The sequence below is a fragment of the Corvus kubaryi genome, unplaced genomic scaffold, assembly GCF_017639235.1.
Source record: "Corvus kubaryi isolate FWS band 111438036 unplaced genomic scaffold, C.kubaryi_AGA036_p1.0 66, whole genome shotgun sequence".
In the NCBI taxonomy this organism is placed as follows: domain Eukaryota; kingdom Metazoa; phylum Chordata; class Aves; order Passeriformes; family Corvidae; genus Corvus; species Corvus kubaryi.
Window position 1 is genome coordinate 1,860,118 of NW_024582054.1, and position 16,039 is coordinate 1,876,156.

Genomic DNA, 16,039 nt, shown 5'->3' on the forward strand with positions numbered 1-16,039 from the left:
AGGAGCCCTCCTGAGCTGGCACTGCCTCGGAACTGCTCGGGAAACGCTATTTAGGGAACACGGGGCTTTGGGGGGGCTCGGTGTATTTACTGAATATACGAGCTCTCCTCACTGCCTGAACTTCTCCTTTCCTCAAAACTCGGGGAAAAAAATATTGGCAACAAGTTTCAACCATTAGGGGTCATGTAGGATATAAACACTTTCTGCAGGTAAAATTCCTTTCCGGCAAACTCCATGTTCAACATATGCTCACAATCAATAGGGCCCTGGGCGCCTGCATCCATGCATCACCAGCTCCACAGTGCATTCCCACAAAGTGTCATGTGTTTCCCACTGAGGTCTATAAACAGGTGTGCAGCCTCCTTTCCCTTCGGGTGAAATTCCCATGTCCCGTACTTCCACTTTGCTGTTTCTCTTTCCAGCTGACACTCTTTGAAGCTGGGGGGAAAAAATTTCAATCCAGCAGCTAGATGAACATCTCAGCAATCTCATGACATCTCAAAAGATTCCCAGGTCATAAAAAATGTATAATAACTCTCTGATGCCCTTTCTTTTCTTATAATTTCTGTTTTATTTTAAGTTTGGCATTTTGACTGCTATATTTTGGGTACTTCAAAAAAGCACCAGAGTCAAAACAAATTGTAGATGAAAGATAGCAACAGAGATAAGAAAGAAAACAGAGCAAGGAAAAGAGTTAAAATAAAAACAGAGAGAAATATACCCAACTGACTGGCTTTCCTGCTCCCACATAAATAATGGACAGCAAGTAAATAAGTAAGTCACAGGGCTCAGCCAAGCCCAGGAGACTGGTGGACATGATCCTGCAAGTTTACTGGAAGACAGAAACACAGCTGGAAGGTTATCTGGGAGGTCATCGAGTCTAGTCTCCTGCTATTTCTGGCAGTGCCTCACCCAAGACCCCCACCGGGACCAATTTTTCCTCAGCTAGGAAGATATGGAAATACCTCACCACCATCAGGCCCGTGATTTGGGACTCGCACCACTGGGTATAAGAGCAGAATTTGGTCTACTTGCTATATTACTGAATTACATTCATTTCAAGGCATTCTCAAGCACACACATCACAGAATTTTTTCTAGTGCTACCATGAATTTCTAGGTTTTCCAGCAGTCACTTTCTCGATCTGCTTTAAGCTCAACACAAGGGCCTCAGCGCTCCGGCCAGTGTTAATGAAGGTCCTACTGATACCCCCAAGAGATAGCACCTTCCCATTGCAACAGTTCCGAGATCTCTGGGTAGTTACTGGGAAGAGAGTCCTGAAAAGATTAAATGTGAATGTTACTTTTCTAGCAAGGTGCTAAATGCTATGCCCTCAGAAAGTTTCTTACAGCTCCCCAGGGTTTGGATGGGATTCATCTCACTGTAGTTGTCTACCATGCAGACACCGTCATTTGAATCAATCTCTCCAAGCTTATGGTAACAAGAGATAGGCGCTTAACAGTGTATTTTAGATGCTTTTAGTTTTGCTTCCACTTAAAGCTGAAACAAATCCTTCTCAGGTGATTCACTGACTCCTCTTCAGCTTCTCTTCTCTCTCTCTAAAGGCAGACTGGATAAGAAGAAGGCATGTGCTTCCGAGCTGTCAACTTAGGTGAGGCAGATCCCAACTTCGCTGTTGAGCTTCCTCTCTCTAGCACCACTGCTAACAATCCACTCTATTCCAGTTTTCTTCATTAATCTTCCTACCTTTGCAGCCTGTTATTTAAAGTTTTAAGCAGGCTTGCTAATGCTATCCAGTATTAGATAATATTACCACATAAGCCAGTACCATCATAATGATACCATAAGAACGATGGCAAAGTTCCCATACTAAGAATGATGCCAATGTCTTCCACAAAGGATGCAGGATTTTACCTGTCTACGCCAGCCCACTGATTTGCCACCTCCCTTCACTACATCCCAAAATCAAAGAGAATGTGCATCAGCAGGAAGAGCAGCTCTGACTGACCAAGGAAGGTACAAGTTTGCCTTCTCATAATCAAACTTTCTCCATTTGTTTGAGTAGGATGAACGTGGGGATAGACGCTAGACATAAAGCCTGATGGATTTCATTAGCACAACCCCAGATTTATTTCAGAACACTTATTTGAAGAGTATTTTAATACAGTATATTAATTTTGCACTTCATCACTACAATTTAATTGCAAATGAGTGCCGCTGTACATAACTTCACTAAGCATATGCAAGTTCAGCACCTGTTTAGCAATAAAATTTCAAGCTCATTTATGTAATTAGTAACACTCCCTTGTTTTCTTACAGGTTAACTTTCAGGTTTTTCAAAACAATGAAGTGCATTGAGTTTTCACTGTTTTGCTGCTGGCATGCTTTCTGTACTTCTCCTTGGACAGGGAAACCTGATAAATAGGATGGTAAGTTCCACTCATTAAAAATCACTTTCGGGGGAATTTCCCTTTCAGATCTTGCAGGCTAGCAGACTGCACTACAGTGACAATTGTCCACATGCTTTAGTAATGTATTTGATTTTCTAAGTAAAAAAGAATGAAAAAAACACGAACTAAAAAAAGGCTGTGCAATCAGGTTCTTATCTGGTGTAAAAAGAGAACATCAAGCCTGCTCACTACCAGCAAAGGCAAAAACCCGACTGACTGCGTGCTCACGGACAGCAGATTTCCTCAGCCCAAGAGGAGGCTCAGCTCTGCCAGTGAACCTGCAAGCTTCTCTCACCTTCCCTGCAAATGCTCACTCAGCCTTCTGGAACACCTTCTGCCCAAAAAAACCCCACGAGAACCTGTCCCTGTACCCATCCATGTGCTAAGACACAACCACAGCACCGCAACAAAACCTCTGCAGTGTAACTCAGACTGTAAAAAAAGTGGGGTTTACTGGCTCTCAGCCTGATGTAGAATCACGTGGGTGTCTACATAATTTTTCATAAATAAAGTTTTGACTTCTTCACAACCTGAGAAGTCAGGTACTCAGAATCCCCACACAGAGAGTCCTGTTAAGGTGAGTCAAGCTCTTGGACAGTTAGCAGATACCAAAACTAAAAGCAGTTGTTGCAAACCTGACTTGCTGAGTGCCAATACTGCAACAGTTCCTAGCCACATGATGACCATACTGTTTCCCTGACACAAGCCCTGCCACAAAGACACGTGTAAATCCTATATATTGATAGGGAGCTCAGTGGTGATGTGCTGCATCTCATCACATCATGCGAGTCTGCAAGCCCTTGTGTAAGATACCTGACAACACTGGCTCTGCTAAACACTCTTTCTGAGATTACTTACATAGGTCTAGTATAGGCATCTGTAGCAGTGCTGCGGGCCAAATTCTGCCGTTCTCATCTTTATTCAAATGGCTGTTTTTAGCAGTTCAAGACACACCAAACATTGCATTTCACCTATGCAAGAGAGTAGAATTGGTCCCATTCATTTAGTCAAGTCAGAAAAGGTTTCACCTGAGGTTTTCTGAGCTGAATTCTGATTCCAGGAAACGAAGGAACTGGTCTCGTCCTACTGGGTCCTTCAGCACCTCATCCATGGAGAAACCCCATCTTTTCACACGCTGCTGACTAGGTTCTTTGCTGTTTGGAGAGAGAAGGGTAAAAACAGATGGAATGTGCATCTCTGCCTGCTGTCCGAGCAGCTGCTGCTGTTTCTGCTAAGTGAAGGGAGGGAGATTATCAGATGAGATGTTGTTTTTTTCTCAAGATTTTGCAGAAATACAAGTTAGCAAATAACACAAAGAAGCTATAAAGACCAAGGTCATCATTAAAGCAGCAGTACTATTTGGGTGCTACATACATGTTGAACTAAGAGAGACTGTGAATGATATTTTTTTTAGTTTCTGGTAGGTTTCACTTGAAAAACAGCATACCGTACCTAAATGATTATTCATTATGCACTTCTTGCATATCTCCTCAAATCTACCTTAGGATTTCTTACACATCAAGGCAGAAATTTTCCAGCAATGTTCCCTGGGTCACTGGTGAGCTCCAGAGCATTTCCTTGTGTCCCACACAGTGCTGCCTGGTCACTTGGAACTGGCTTCAGATTTTCAGATCCACATTTGCATTAGAAAAGCAGTTCCACTAAGAAGCAATGCAGACAAAGTATCTAAAATGATTACTGGTTTGTAGTCTTTTATTTTTCAGTGCCTCTGATTTTTGCATACCTAAGTCTCAGAAGACTAAAAAGCATCTTCCTCCTACTCTCCATGATAATCAGACTTTTATTTTGTGTCTCAGCTGGGATACTGAGATAGAGAGGCACCCAAAATCACTAGCAACCTTTCTCCTTAATTATTTCTTAATACAGCCCAACTTACATAAGCTGTTGTTTGAATTGCCAGACATGTTGCAGAGATGCCTATGGGGGGATGTGGTGCCTGGGAATCACAACAAGGATCCTATGAGACAGTCTGCATCAGAGCGTAATCTGGGCTCACAAAGTGTCTGAAAGCTTCTGGTGTGATGGCGTCATACTATGAGACAACCATTAAAACACAGCTCAGCTGCTCACATTTGTGACAGCAGAGCCATTGTTAACAGTACATATCTATTAAACTGTGCGTCTCGTCATGTCCACAGTGATTCCTAATCATGGAGCCTTAGGGGACAGTGGCGATCTGTGCTGAAGACAAATAAGCCAAAGGGGTAAATAAAATGCCTGCTTTGATTTTCTCTTGGTGGAAAGGCTAAGCAAAATTGATAGGCATGTCCTCACTTGAGGAGCAGCACACTTGGGATGGCTCCTCCTGCGCTCCCTCAGGAGCCAGCAGTGCTGCAGACAAGGGCGCAGATCCAGCCTACCCGTTATGTGAGCCAGCCTGGACACTGGGACACAAAAGCCATGCTTGTGCAGAGCCACGCACAATCTATGCTCAGGGAATTTCCTGCTGAATCCAGAGATCTGTACCTGCTCTTCTTGCAGCTACACAATGTTCTAGCACAAAAAAAAGGCCAAAGTGCTGTCTAAAACAGAATGCTTTCCATGGCATTTCCTGAGTCTTGATTGCCATGAAGGATGAACTCTAGTGGCATGGGGCTGCCCATACTCTGCAGCCAGCCTTGCCACTAGAAGTGAGAGGCTCTTTGTTTTCCTGTGCAAGGGCTCTGCTTTCCTAACTGAGGAAACAGCTTTGCAGGCAACACAAGGGGATCTTGGGGATCATTTAATTATTCATGCAAGTTGCAACTAGATGCAGATGCAGTGAGGTTTTTTACAATAGAGAATAAAATGGAAATACAGAGCTGTTTGTTCTTCCATCTCCCCACACTACAGCTTTCTCTTTTTCATCAGCAGGAAATCACCTTCCTTAACTCTAAAATCATAGCAGAAGCCAAGCATTTATTTTAAATTCCTGTAAGGCTGTGACATCAGGTTAATTGTATTCTTCAGGGACACAGACATCTTTCCTGGGATTTGCAGTTACCTCAACAGATGCAGAAATAATGGATGCCTGGATTACCTTGTGGGTGAGGGTTCCTGCAGAGCAGTATTTTGCAAGGGCTGTATCTGGTACTAGCCCTCCTAGGGAGGATGGAGAAAATGAAAGAAGCTAGCTAAAAAAGAAATCCCAAATATTAAAATTATGTGAAGAGGGGCAGAGATTAGGAAAGTAATGGATTTCTGGGACTACCAGAGAAGCAGGTGAAAACAAGTTTCACATCCCAAACTACGTAGTTTTTAAATGGGGCAAAAAACTTGTCCTTTTCTTGGAACACTGATTGCCTATGAATCAGTTTTCTTGGCCAATAGCATCTCTGAATTATTATTCAATAACACACAGGATTAGATAGTGCCAAATGGCAGCAGCTAAACACTGGAGAAGCTGCTGAGCCCTTACAGTTGTTTGCCACAGGATGTGATTGAATAGTGAAGGTGATAGAGGACATGGTGATTCCATTCAAATTTGCTGTGGGAGCTGCTAGGCATAGTGGCAGGCAGGACAATTCAAGTCCCTTTACAAGGACTGTGAATAGCCTGTGAAGGTAAAAGACACAGACACAGGCCACACTTCCCTTGCACCAGCGTCACATGGGCAAAACGTGATCTCTGTTACAGTGTTCTGCTTGGTTTTTTTTTTGAGAAACTTTCTGAGGTGCAAGGCATTGAATGTCCTACAGTCGTTCCTCCCTCTTTTCATCTATTTGACACCATAACAGAGACAAGCTAGCTTGTTCACCAACAGGTGAGGCCCAAACTCACTCTATCAGCCTATTATAATTCTGACCTGTCAAGTCTCACACATCTCACATGAGCTACATTCTTCTCAACAACTGGTCACATTCTTCTGGCTCCTGTGCCAAACTCACTTCTGCACAGCAGGAATGACCACTACTCTATAACTGATCCCATTTTGCCAGCAGCATCTTTCATGGGATTCCAGGACATCAGCAAAGCTGGAGCATTGCAGCTGGGGAGGAGCAGGCTCTCAAGGGTCAAATGAGATATGCTGGAACAAGTTTGCCTTAGCAGTATCCTATAGCTGTAGGCTCCTAGACATGAGCCTGTGCATGTGCATGAGAACATCCATTACCTGACTTACAGAGCACCATACATCAAGCCATATGGAAGTGGAAGGGCTGAATAATTCACAGACACCAGTGATAAACTTTAGCTATGTTCTTGAGTCTTGTAGTTACAGATATACAACTTCCTTTCCAAACAGGGCAGTGTGAAGAGCATATAAAAAAAATGGCAAGACAACTCTCACATTAGTTAAAACTACCAATTATTTTTTACCTCATTTCAATGTCCCACAATGTTGCATCATCACTTATCCAGGGATTGGAAGGCTCAGCAGGAGTTATAAAGGGGTCATATTCCACATATTGCTCTGTGTAGGCTATTAAACTGGCAGGTAAGAAAAAAAAAAAAGAAAAAAAAAGAAAGAAAGGGTTTGAATGCTCAGTCACACGTCAGAGAGGTACAGCTTTTCTTTTTATGCTGTTGGGGTTTTTTTGTCTTGGATTTTTTTGTGTGTGCGCTTCCTTTTATTTGTAGGGATTAGTCAGTTTCTCAGCAACCACAGGAGACCCTTTTCCCAGGGATGATGCATGCAAGGATTTCTCCACAAACAACCACCAGCTCACTGCAGTGTTTTCCTCAATAGCAGCATTTTCCTCCAGCTTGTCTCTGTTCAGATGCCCCCAAAAAGCCTGATGAGGCAACAAGTGGATTGCTATGGCAGGACTTCCCCCAGAGAGCCATGGGAAGAATATGAAGCCTGTGTCATCCTGTTCATTTGCTGCATATTACTATTGCCTCTCACCCTTTTCATTTTTGCAAACTTTTGCACCTACATAAATTTATGCACTATGAGAAACTCACCTAAATAGGGTCATGGGCTGCAGCTACAAATATGTTTAAATCTTCAGAGGATCACAGTCCTGAGCATCAAAGCTTTGCCTATAGATCATTTTTTAGTTATGTTGATATAGTATTTATACTAATGGCACTACTGTAAAATACTTCCACAGTAATAATTAACTTAGACTATAATAAATTATATGCATGTTGGAAAAACACCTGGCCTTTATACTGGCTTGCTTCATGGTGAGTCAGTTAAGGCATATAGCTTCTAATCCTCTCTAGGATGAGATTCAAAGAGCTCTCTGGGAAAAGGACTGTGTCTGCTTGCATAAACGATTCAGAAATTCCACTGGGGTTGGGGCTAAGGGCACATTTTTACAAAAGAAAGATAGCATATATGAAATAAATCAAAAGAAATTTCTCCTAGTCTATACTGGAAATACTCTAAGGCACTTTATTTTTTTGCCTACGACTGCCAAGTAATTAACTAAGTTAATTATGTCTCATCATACTGAACAACTAATGTACTTGCACTGTGATTGTCCACGCTAAACTTTACCTCTGGTCCTCCACATCTCAAAAAGGCAGGCGAACGAAAAGACCCTGTGAAACAAAGGGTCATAAAAGGCAGAAAGTTTCCCTGACCTGCTCTATAGTAATTATTTCTTTTTGTTTGTCCTAGCTCTTATCATGAGGCATTAAAATCATACACTTTTGTAACCACAGCAGGTTCCCATTGCCCCTGAGGGCACTCGGGGCTGTCTCATCTCATTTCATTAATTACATTTCATGACTGCTGTGGGTCAAGGGTTGGAGGAGGGAGCAGCATCCAATTTCACAGAGCAGCAGCAGTCCCCTTAGACATCAATGAAAGAGAGGGCTGGTTAAAAAAGAAAAGAAAGCCAAAAAGGATCAATCAGGAGATATCTGCTGTGAAACCTGAATTGCTCCTAATAAAATAATAAGAAGGCATCAGAGGTACTAATACAAGTACTAGCAAGAAAGAAAGGGGGAAAAAACTAAAATGAAACAAGGGGGAATTTCTAAGCACATTTTGCTGATTCAGTATAATGGCAGCAGCAGAATCATTGCCTCATTGTCTAAAGGAGGCTATAGGCAGGGGACTCCTAAGGGAAAGCATTTTTGTCAAAATGCAGACCTGGCCTTTTGGGTGATAAACTGTATATCCAGTAGAAGAGGTGATAGGAACACTTGACCGAAGAGTGCAGAGCTTGCCTTGAGAATACAACTGTCTCTCAATCAAGGGGCCTGCTGAGCCTTCACAGGAACTTTGAGAAGCTGAAAGGATAGCACAGATTTTCATCTAGGGAGCTGAGACTGCTTCTGGCAGGAAGATGCTCGTTTTTCCCCAGCCATTTCGGTGATGCTGTGTCTAATGAAATCATACTAACACTGCACAATGCAGTCAGGGAAAACAATAGGTAGAATATACTGATAGTTTTGCTCAACAGTTCTCAAATCTCAACGGCTAAAACTGAGAGTGTGCAGGTCCCAAGTGGGGATGTGGAAGAAAGACTATTTCCAAGGTGTGTGGGGCAGCTGAGGGATGCCTGTTCCCACAGTTGGTACAGATCTACTCCTGGAAGGGGAATAGGGAGGAAGGGAAAGAAAATCTTTAGCAGCAAGCATTTGTCTCACAGAAGCTGGAGATACCCTTTGGAGAGCCTTTCTCTTCTGATGGACAAGGGCTATCCCAAGAATAGCGTGAATTAATGGAAAATAAATACAATTGATCAATTACTATTGAAAGAACTTACATCTTATTTCTGTAACTTGTTTGCCCTAGTGCTTCCTGACTTATTTGCTCCTTGTTACTTCCCTCATCCTCTCTGAAAGTGCCCTTGTGCTATGCTGAAAAATTGGCAGGTGGTGCCACTGTCAGGCTTGACTGTTGAAAGGAGCATGCCAAGAAGTCATCTCCTGTACCCTGATCTGCCACACTGTCACCTCAACTGTCCTGAGAGCAGGGTCCAGTCTGAAAATTGACTTGATAATAACAGCATCTCCTTACACAGCAAATTTGTTCCTAGTGCTTGTATTCAGTGTTTTAATGGGACTTTGAAGGCTGCACAGGGCTTTTTTCAGGCAATTGTTCAAGTCAGGTCATCCATGTTCATTCCTCCTCACTAGTCCCCACCGCTGCAAAGCCAGTCGACCCATCAGCCCCTCTACTTCCCTCCTACCTGCTCTGCAATGCTCCACATCCAGGCTGCACCACTTTCCACACGAAGTCCTGGGACCCTCAATCAATATTGCCAATATTCAAATCAATATTCAAAGTCATCACATGACCAAACACCTCCTCACAAGATTTGAAGACCACAACCATGATTTTCATTCTTTATAATTATTAATAATTATTTAGAAATACAAGGTTCTTCACCCAGAGGGTGGCTGGGCACTGGAACAGGCTCCTTGGGGAAGTGGTCACAGCACTAAACCTGACAGAGCTCAAGAAGCATTTGGTCAATGCTCTCAGGCACAGGGTGTTATTGTTGAGGCTCTCCTGTGCAGGGCCAGGGGTTGGACTTGATGATCTTGATGGGTCCCCTCCAACTCAGTATATTCTGTGATTCTGTAATTTGATTGTTCTCATTTTATTTGCTTTTCTCCTGGTTATTATTTTGCGCAGGTTTTGATAGCAACATTTTCTTCTCCAACTTGGGAGCAATTAAAAAAAGAAAAAAAAGAAAGCCCTTTCAAACCAGGAAAATTATTACTGTCTCAGTATATTAAGGTCATTGTAAGTAAATCCAGTACAATGACTTTTTTTGTTAAAGTAGAAGTATATGTTCTTAATTAAAAAGATCCAAAAGCCCAAAACATAAATATAAATGTGCTCATTTCAATCATACAAAGTATTGCAGGATTTCAGGGAGGCTCTGAATATTTTCTGTTTAATTGGATACATTTTCATTCTAATTGTTAAACTTCATGAGCCAGTAGGAACTTACATTGGGCCTCTCACCATGTAATTTACCTAGTATAGCACATGCATGCTAACTGCAGGTGCAGGCACTGCAAAGCACATTTCATAGGGTAACCCTGTTTTACTTTGTTTAAATTAAAATTCCTCTATTATTTTTCTAGAAGCAACCAGCTCTTATCATGTTCCTCATGTTCAACACAGTTTTGCTTTAAAAGTGATGTCACTGAAGAGCATGACTATCCCTACCTTCACCTCAGTGACCACCCTGCAAATGCGCATAACTTACAAGTACCTAAGTAAATGAACTGTCATACTCAATTAAATTTGAGCTTGTTCTTCACCTATTCATACTTTTCTACCAAAACTAAATATTCTGCAAGTCAAATTGTGCGCCTTGATTTGCTTCTTAGAAATCCACTCCTTAAAATACTGCCTTCAGTAGTCCAGGTACAACCCCAGTACTTCTCTAAGTAAGTGGGAGCAGGAACTGGCCCTACAATCCCAGTATGAACAGAGACGTGAACACCATGTGCAACAAATACCAACAGCTCCTTCCCTAGAGCTGTGCCAGACTAACAAGAGATGAGCACTGAGAGTTCAGCCAAAAAGGGAAATAAGGGTGTTTTCAAATTGAAATAGGAATGATTTTTCTAAAAGTAAACCCTAGGGTAGTGAAGGGGTGGGAAACAAGTCCTGCAAGGGTTTTTTCTTTTGCTTCTTCTCTTTTGCAGTATTACAGGTCCTCATGTTCTACCTATTTTTGCTCAGTGGCAGAAGAGAGAGTACAGAAGTGTCAGCAGCCAGCAAATAGGCAGCACAGCTGGGAAAGGAGGGAAAAGGATTGATGCACAGAAAGGGGATCAAGTCTTTGCACTTTGCTGCCTGCTCTGTTCCTAGAAATGCCAAACTGGAGATGAGGAAAGAATGGGAAATCATCAAAATGGGGACACTCACCTTTCTGCTACTTTGGACATCTTTAAACAGTGTCTCTCTATCTGCATGTTCAGAAAAGTTATCTGAGGAGAGAGATAACAAGGACATTAACAATCCATGGGTTCTACAGCACGCATTGACAATATCCCAACATGCTATTGATTTCTCTTTCCAAACAGCTTGAAAGTAACTCAGAAGGAAATGGGACCCTTCCCTAGGTATCAGAAGCTTATTAACTGCTTCCAATAGGAGTCTCCATTTCCAAAGGCTAAGCCCTAGGGGAAGCTTCAGAAGACATAATTAAAGTAGGAAAGACACATATTTAGGGCCAAGGTTCCTAGACTACTCAGGGTGCAATATGATCTTTTTACAACCACATTCTGCTCTCCCATTTCTCTGACTAACCAGCATCGCAAGACCTGTAACAGTTTTACAACACACTTTCATTCTGCTATGAACCAGTTCTTCAGCCTATGATAAAAAAGCTCAAGAAATGTAGCATCCAGGTTTAGTTCAGAAGACCACTCAAAAAAAGATTGCCTAAGAAAAAGTTTTAAAGCTGCCTTTAGTAAAACGCTGATCTAGTGATTCCCGTTTGTCTTTCAGTGAGGGCTGCTTGTTGCAGCAAAATAATTTTGAGGGAGAGCTCTTCATGCCAGGACAAGGATATGTGAGCTGGCTGGTCATTCCTTGGCGTGATTGTGCAAAAAACTTTTTCCTAGTTTCCTAAAAGCTCTGACTGTACAGTCTAACATTCATGCACTGAACAATGCCCTTCCTCAGCACTCGTCCCCAGCCTGTGCATAGCTACGCTGGCCTTTGCCACTGCCCACTTTTCAGACATCCTCAGTGAACTGGAAATTAACCTGTCTACTGGTCCACAGAGTAACAGCAGATTCAAATGTCAGTGTTACTCATAATACAGATCACCTTATAACTGCACTGCTCAATGAATACTTACTAACACTTTACATTAGGCAGCATCAAGGAGAAGTATGTGAGGATCAAGAACAGGTAAAACACACAATTTTTTTTGCTGGTATCTCAATAACTTCATATGCTTTTTTCTGGTAGCAGTTCTCAGAAGAGCTGCCATACAGCCACCTACTTACTTGCTTCCGGAAATCCTCTTTTGTTGTTTTGCGCACCGGTTGGGAGGGCAGGTGTACAGGGCTTTGGGGCTGAGACTCCTCCGTAACCCCATATACTGACTGTGGGGAACCAAGGAACAAACAGATGGGATTGCAGCATTTTGCTGTTACGCAGTGAGGAACAGTGAGGTATGCAAAGCAGTAAGGTAACAAGCCAGCAATTTCCTACTGTTTATACACACACAGGTCAATAATCCTTTGGCCCAGAGCAAAATTTACAGATCAGACTGTGCTTGCTGATGCCTGCACTTGGAAGGCCTGTAGGCATGTTAAGAGAGGAGTTTGTTTTAAATGTTAAAATGCAGCTGATAATTTTCAGGAGCTCTGAAGGCTGTGTGCATTAACACTTGCAGAATAAACACTGGGAACTGTCACTGGGGTTAACCAAGTGGCAAAAGAAAATACTAGAACCCAATTGTATGCCTCTGTCTTTCACTTGGTTTAATTTTTTGATGTAAAACTACATATTGAAGAAAGTACTTAACCAGGTTAAGTCAAAGGGTCAAGTTCATGTGAACTTCTCTAAACAAAAACCTTGCAGACTGACTTGTAGCCATTCATCTTCAGGACAGACACCTGCACTGAAAGTAATATCATTTGCCCTTTCATTTAGTGCTTTTGCTTTTCAGTAAAATGTCTAATAGACATGTGAACAGCTCTGCTGCAATTTAATTTCCTATGGAAGTTCAGGAGTTCAGTGCCCCGTCCAAAAAGGTAACAAGTGATGAGACGAGAAGAAACAGCCTGCAGCTGTGCCAAGAGAGGTTTAGACTGGATATTAGGAAAATTTCTTCTCTGAAACGGTTATCAAGAAATGGAACAATGCTGCTCAGGGATGTTTTTGAGTGACCACCCTTGAAGGTTTTATTTCAAAGACAGGAACATGGTTTAGTGGAGGACTTCGTTAGGTTAAGGTTTTGAGTCACTGATCTTAATGGTTTTCTTCAATCTAAACGTTTCTACGACTTCATACACACAGAAGAGCTCAAACTTGCTGGAAGTCAAAGTCATCCAAGTTGCTAATGATCCAGCCTTTAAAATGATTAAGGCAGGTAAACACCTTATTATCTGTGCCTAGATAATTTCTTACATGGGGACCTAGGTATTATTTCCAATTCCTTTTAATTTTATGGGAGTGCAGAGCCATCAGACATTTGGGACACAGAGCTCCTTAATGCCCTTCTCGGCTCTACCCATCACCCAGTCAGTATCACTTTGCTGGTAAAATGGAAATAATAAATTCACCAAGGAGAACATAACAGAACTCATACTATCAAAACACTTTTTTTTTTGTTCCTATTGGGTAAATCTCATATACTGTATGTGTCAAGTATGATTTACATTAAAAGAAAACAAAACCAGTGAACCAAACCAACCCCAAACAAGCAAAAACCAAAATCAGGAACTCAAACTGACCTTTTTCACTTTTTGTGGGTTTTTCATACGGCGACACTTTCTGATGTCCATTTCTGTGGTGTTCACACAGCCTGGCTGAAAAGAGATGGTAATCATGTTACTCCTCTGTTTAGAATCTTCATCCTACCTTACCTTTATAAAATATACAATTAGATCTTGTCCAAAGATCTTTCTTGAGATTTGCGTTCCATAAATTACTCTTGCTAAACAAGATACTGCATATACCCAAGGATGCCATGCCAGCATTCAATCCACTTACTGCTAACTTTGGCACCAAAAGGAAATTGCTAACATGGGGGAGCATTTTCTAGGAAGTCTGAGCCAAACTGAGTAAGCTGCTTTTCTTTCACAAGCCCAGTAAATAATTTTCCAAAGTTCATATTTGTCACGTATTTCCAAATCAATAGTTCCATAGGTGCACAAGCCCAGAATGTCTCAAATAATCTTGTAGACACTTGGTGTATTTTGAACTGCAGGGAAAATCCATGTGGTCACTGTAAAGGCAATGTCTTTGTACATAAAACATTTACTAGTAATGAAACTTTTCCTGTCAAAACCTGGAAAGTCTCATCATTCAAAAATAGTTTTACCACAGGCCTGTGCACATCCCAGAAAGCTCTTTCCTGGCTGTCCAAGATCTTTCTTTCCGTTTTATCCTTTTTCCTGTCGATTCTGAAAACAAAAGCATAAGTGAGTATGAGTCAATGTACAAGTCATGCTTTCTTCTTTGATATAGTTCCTAGCTGTGGTTTTTAACCCCAAGACAGAAAGTTTCAGAGATCAACTTTTTTTGTACAGAGATGTCACACTTGCACTTGCAAGGGCACATGCCATGAACAAATTATCACTGATGTTTACTCCAGCATGGGTCAAAAGAGATTTTCCTATTAATTAAAATTTAACAGCTGTTTTTCATCTGGTGAGGAAAACTTTTCCTGGTACCCTGTTCCCATACTCTGATTGATTTGACAGGCTGGAAAAGTTTGTAGTTTTGTCTGTGTCAGGAGACCCACCAGGACTTGTTTGCTCCAGGTGACGCTCCTGGCTGGTGCTGGACTGAGGTCGTCATCAGGAGACCTCATTGCACCCCATTACCCCAGCAGCACCACTGGCATGAATACAGATTGCAAAGGAGCACCTGTCCCAGATATTCCCAGCAGCAACAGCATGGGCAGCACTTGTGGCCACTCCTCCTTAGAGCTTTCAACCCAAAGACTGGCTCTGCCTGTGTGCCCCTATGCTGGCAGAGCAAAGGGTGACAGCACAGGTGACCAGAGCTGAGCTTGCTGCCCGGCCCCTACAAACCAGCACCCACCCAAGAGAGACGTGACTGGGATGGGACAACAGGAACTCAGTAATTCCAGCCCTGATGCAGCCAGTGAACCAACTCACTCAAAGGACACAGCCCAAAGGCCAGCAGAGGTTGTTCAAAGCAACTCCTGGCAGCAGTGAGCAAGTGACATCTGGCACCTCACCCAGCTTTACACATGAGCGCAAAGCACCAGCTTTCAAGATATATCTGCGTAGGGACTGGAGGAGGCACATGGAAGGAGGAACAGCCTCCACTTCCAGAGCAGGATTGAATAAAGCTCAGTGTCCCTGTGCTGGGTTCCCACATTGCTGCCACCAGGAAAATCAAAGCAGAGAGGAAAAAAACCCAATCCAACTGTGATTTCTGATCACCAGGTTCTCTCCCACCTGTTTTTGTTTTTGAGGGGCAGGGACCCTCGACTAAGTGTGTGCTAGAAAGGTACCGAGAGGATAGGAAGCAGGGGACTGAAACTGAAGTTTCTGAGCACCCCTCCCCACAAAAAGACCAAATTCTCCACAGTTTGACATCACTTGCTGAATCTCCCCCTTGCAAGGCTGAAATGAGAAATAAGCTCTGGCACAAGCTCTGTCCCCACACAAAGACAGAGCAGCTACTGTACTGCGTTGAGGACACCCAGCCCAAAACTACCTTTCTGAGTGAGTCCTTCACACCTGGCCAAAGGGGAAGATAAAGCCTATTCCAATCTTACACACACAGCACACACAAATTGGAAGCCTCTCTGGAGGCTACATGAATTCTCTTCATCGACACTTTGTGCTCAACCCAGATTGTCAGCTCCTGTCTCCGAACTTACTGATAACTCAGTATTTCGCATTTGAAACTATGAAGACCCAAAGCAGCTAGATGCTCTATGGCTGCAGTTTTTGAGCAATGTGGGTATAGCAATGGAAATCCTGCGTGCAAACAAAAATGTGGAAAGCAAAGCAAAACTTGGTAAGCAGGAGGAATGTTTTCAGGT

At 42.5% G+C, this 16,039-nt stretch overlaps 1 protein-coding gene and 1 long non-coding RNA gene across 10 annotated transcripts in view; one reads left to right on the forward strand and one right to left on the reverse strand.

Annotated features, from left to right (window-relative positions):
• The window catches only part of RGS6 (regulator of G protein signaling 6), a 293,530-nt gene that overhangs the window by 61,281 nt on the left and 216,210 nt on the right, over positions 1-16,039 (reverse strand). For all 9 annotated transcript variants that reach the window (XR_006019279.1, XR_006019278.1, XM_042047282.1 and 6 more), the window contains exons 9-14: positions 14,339-14,420; positions 13,749-13,823; positions 12,294-12,392; positions 11,203-11,264; positions 6,729-6,839; positions 3,440-3,565 (exon numbers count right to left, since the gene is read on the reverse strand). Coding sequence is in view for 7 of the 9 variants with exons in the window: in XM_042047282.1 (XP_041903216.1) it covers positions 3,440-3,565; positions 6,729-6,839; positions 11,203-11,264; positions 12,294-12,392; positions 13,749-13,823; positions 14,339-14,420 (555 nt within the window). In the remaining 2 variants the exon portion in view is untranslated. The remainder of the gene's footprint in view (positions 1-3,439; positions 3,566-6,728; positions 6,840-11,202; positions 11,265-12,293; positions 12,393-13,748; positions 13,824-14,338; positions 14,421-16,039) is intronic.
• LOC121673691 overlaps positions 12,056-16,039 on the forward strand; it is a 9,381-nt gene continuing 5,397 nt past the window's right edge. The window contains exon 1 of the long non-coding RNA XR_006019284.1: positions 12,056-12,195. This is a non-coding gene — a long non-coding RNA (uncharacterized LOC121673691). The remainder of the gene's footprint in view (positions 12,196-16,039) is intronic.